The following is a 4,067-nucleotide window of genomic DNA, read 5'->3' as shown; positions in this document are numbered from 1 at the left end:
CTCAGAAATGCCTGTTTTTTTCTCAATCAGAAACTAACAATGCCTGCAGTTGAAAATTGATTCAGCACTCCCGTCAGGATTTCTCCTAAATACTGAGTCAATGAACCTGCAACTGCTGGGTAAACATAATTTTCGGAGCTGGTTCTCACATAGCAATTTCATATTACCCTGCAATCTAGTCTTTGTCACGGTGTGCCCATGTATCCAGTTTCAAAATCATGCTCCTGACAAACTTGGATGTTGCCCTAACCTACAACGACAATTTTCAAAATTCATTTCTTGAGAATAATCCTATTCAATATTCCATTGCTTTCTTCATAGCATTGCCAGATAGAACCTGCAATAGAGACTCACTGATGTCATCACCAAGTCCACCAAATCTGACCTTTACAGGAGCTTGCCAAGCCACTAAACAATAGAGCCTCTTAAATGGATTCACGTATACTAACAGCGGCCTAGGCGGTGAGTGGTCTGCCCTACAATTGCTTATATTCAATTCTAATTCAAATTCAATACCATACTAAAATCACGGTTCAACAATATTTGCCCCATGACATTCTAGAAATACAATATAGAGACAAATACCTTATTGTTAGGGCTACAATGTGAGAACATGTTTTCTCATGATTGACAGCAATGTCCAAACACTCGAAAAGGCTGGAGTATCTGAGTTCCACCCAGTGAAATCTAAACAACAGAAATCATTCAAAATAAGGGATTTTCCTTTTCTTTTTTGGCATTTTTATGACACCGACAACTTGTTCAATCTGCCCACAAGTTGGACTCCCAGGCAGCAAATAACCTGCACGTTACTCACAGGTTAATATCTGACTAGCAAGCGCATGCAGACCTCTTAGTCATTGGAAGTTTGACTTACTACCAGAGTTGAGAAATATAAATAATCATAATACAAAACATGATATCTCAATGAATTATAATCTCCAGAAGCAATAGATAAAACATGATAACATGACAAGTCAATGAGAAGCTGTAAGGATTACTTCAATTCCCTTGTTAGCTGACCTAGATAATGTTCAATTAGACATTCTAAAGCATTGTTTGAGCACTCAATGAATGACAATCAACTGCACAAATTCACTTTATATTTTGAAAAATCCAATGATATTATAAATGGGAAATACAGATTACAAAATCTTTGGAGTCAAGAGAGCTAATCATCTTAAAAGATGCAAGAAACATCCATACTCAAATGACTGCTTCATCTAAGTTAACATAAAAAAAGGGCGCCAGACACATTTACAAAACTACACATTCAGGTTAACAATCAGGCATCTACTCAAATGACATCATCTTCAGCATAGTGAGGCATCAACCAAACATAAAGATTATTTATGATGCTTAAGAGAAAAATCATAAAAAGATATCCCATAGCATTGTTCCAATTATAGCCTGCACAATAAAATCCAAATGCATCATGTTACATAAACTAAATAGACAGCAATGAGCCAGATACTTAAATATCTGCCACATTTTGCAACTGATAAAACACACATTCAGGCCTCCAAGCAGGCATCTATTTAAATACTATGCCTTGAACAAAAGGCAGTACTCACCAAATAAAAAGATATTCATAATTCTTAAGAAAATCCTCTTATATATATATCCCGTGGCATGGTTCCAGATCTAAAATGTATAATAAACCCAAAAAGCCCGTGTTACATATATTGAATATATAGTGTAATGAACTAACATTTCGGCTCTGCTGCAGTTTTCAAGCAAAATACAATAGATTTTTACAACATGAAACCAACCCATTTCAGCTATTAATGATGGTAATGTCAAACGGCCTACTACTAATGCAAAATGGAAAATACTACTTCAACATGTGTCTGTCCACATTAATACCTTCTCGCTCTTAATGCTGTTTGGTAGAGTCGAGAAACAGAACAACGGGGAAAAGCTTCAAACTGGATGGCCCAGATATTACTCTCGCAAATCATTGCATGTGTTCAAATCAATCGATGCCCTCATATCCATTTATACATATCACGGGCAGCACTCCTCAAGCAAACAGCAGCAACAAAGAGCTGCCAGGCTATACGCATCACCAACAACATCAACAAATTATCAATGGCAATAATATGAATAAAGTCAAAAATAATTTCCTGTAGAAAAGACTACTAAACCCATCCATGGAGATAAACCAAGATAAAAGGGAACCACAGCAAGCCAGGTTCCCTGCATGATTGAGATACTAGTCAGCATATACTGTGGAAGGTACAACTAGCTTTAGGGATCCATAAAAAATGTTCAATAGTGTTGGCAAATGCCAATTAACACTTGACCTAACCCAATTCACATGCAATGAGAACAAATAATATACAACAATATGATCATCAAACCAAACCAAATAAATCATTAGATAAAATCCAATAGGTCTTCAATGAATGCTTACCATCCTTCTAAAAAGCCGGTGTAACCGCGTTGAGGATCGGGTGAAGAAAATGTAGAGTACTGTTGAGATGGATATTTTTCGGCAAAAACCTAAATTCTGAGACTTGAGGTAATTGACAAAAGCCACTGATACAATGGAACCACCAAACAAATCGCTACATCATAGAACCAAATCAATGTGTTAAAAACAGAATTCATATCAATATTTACCTCAGGTGCTAGGTATTCAAGCACAGCTGCAAGAAAAATGGGGGTTCCAATCCCAACCCTCTTGGCATATCTGCCATTCTTCAGATACCTGGCGAGCCTTCCAACAGGAAATTGAAGGCCGGTTTTCACTGATTTCGTGACGGGCTTTTTCTTGGATTCTCCCTTTCGGCCCCCTGCACCTTTCCCTGACTTAGTAGAGGTTTCCATAGGTAGCGCTCTGTCAGTTTACAACAATCCAGGAGTTACACAGTACACAAAAATGCAGATGCCGAAGAGACACCGTCGATCTGCTGGTTCGCATTTCATTTTTATAATTTGTATAATTTGTAGTTAAATAAATTGGATGGGCAGGATTGTTTTAATCGTCTAACAATTAAATCAAAGGCTCAGAATTGTACACGTAATTCCAGAGGAGAGTTGATTTCAAATGGAAACGCCTTACGGCGTAAATATAAGTAAAAATGTTAGTAATAATAATAATAATAATAATAATAAAAATAATAATTATTATTATAAATAAAATAATAATAATTATTATAAATAAAATAACTAAATTATATAAAAGAATTTTTAGTATTTAAAAATTAATAATAAAAATAAAAGTGGTTAATCGTATAGCTTTTTATTATTGTTATGGTGTAAACTAAGTATTGCGGTACTTTTCTTGGGAGTTCATATTTTTTATATTTAGAATGTTCACATATATTAATAAAAAAACTTTTTTATTATTATAATAATAATATATATACCAAATATGTAAACTTGTATAATCAAGTTTTTATTAAAATATTAGTTTTTATTATCATTTTAACTTTAACATTTACACAAACCATTGCATACATATGTGAAATTCTATATAAGTTTCCTTAAATTCAAATATTAAAAATCTCCAATATTTAAAATTTCAAATACTTTTGTAATAACTTAAAATCCTTTGATTTCCATTATTGTTGGCCCAGTGTAAAGCATTAAGGATTTCCATTATTGTTGGCCCGGTCTGAAGCATTGTATCCGCAGCTTGATGTCGCTGCAAGGTGGACATACTTCTGATCAGAGATTTTGATAAATTGTATTGTGCTTCAATTGGCCAATAAAGTTTGGTACAACAAATAATGATTCAGAGAAGCAGATTTATTTAGAGATTTTTTTTCTTAAGAATGTCTTGTGAGATTTTTTTTTCTTAAGAATGTTTTTTTCAAAAATTTCTGCAGAAATGCCTTCTTAAGTTGGGATCTCAAAGCACTGTTGGCTGGATGCCATACATCTAAGGGATTTTAAACATTCTACAATGTATAATAGTAATTATTTCCACCTAGTAGATAGGGATTCTCATATATGTTGAGGATTAACTGGATATGCAAGAAGCCATTTGGTAATGAGATTTTTTTTTAAATGTTGATAATCATATAGATTGAAAAAAATTAATCCAAAACATCTTTTGA

The 4,067-nt window shown here is 33.9% G+C and overlaps 1 protein-coding gene across 1 annotated transcript; it reads right to left on the bottom strand.

The window, feature by feature from the left end:
* Positions 1 to 1,633: 1,633 nt before the first annotated feature.
* On the bottom strand, positions 1,634 to 3,072 carry LOC149183247 (putative histone H2A.1). The gene is made up of 3 exons (XM_089417094.1): positions 2,626 to 3,072; positions 2,417 to 2,475; positions 1,634 to 2,056 (listed from the first exon to the last, which is right to left on the bottom strand). Exons 1-3 carry the CDS (start codon positions 2,830 to 2,832, stop codon positions 2,008 to 2,010), a joined length of 315 nt encoding a protein of 104 aa, XP_089273220.1. The 5' UTR covers positions 2,833 to 3,072; the 3' UTR covers positions 1,634 to 2,007.
* Between the last annotated feature and the right edge of the window lie 995 nt (positions 3,073 to 4,067).

Source organism: Pinus tabuliformis, chromosome 3_2 (assembly GCF_031772625.1).
Source record: "Pinus tabuliformis cultivar Carrire ecotype Pingquan chromosome 3_2, CPIR1, whole genome shotgun sequence".
NCBI classification, from domain to species: domain Eukaryota; kingdom Viridiplantae; phylum Streptophyta; class Pinopsida; order Pinales; family Pinaceae; genus Pinus; species Pinus tabuliformis.
Note: the sequence above shows the minus strand (reverse complement) of the source record. Positions and strands in the feature narration are given on the sequence as shown.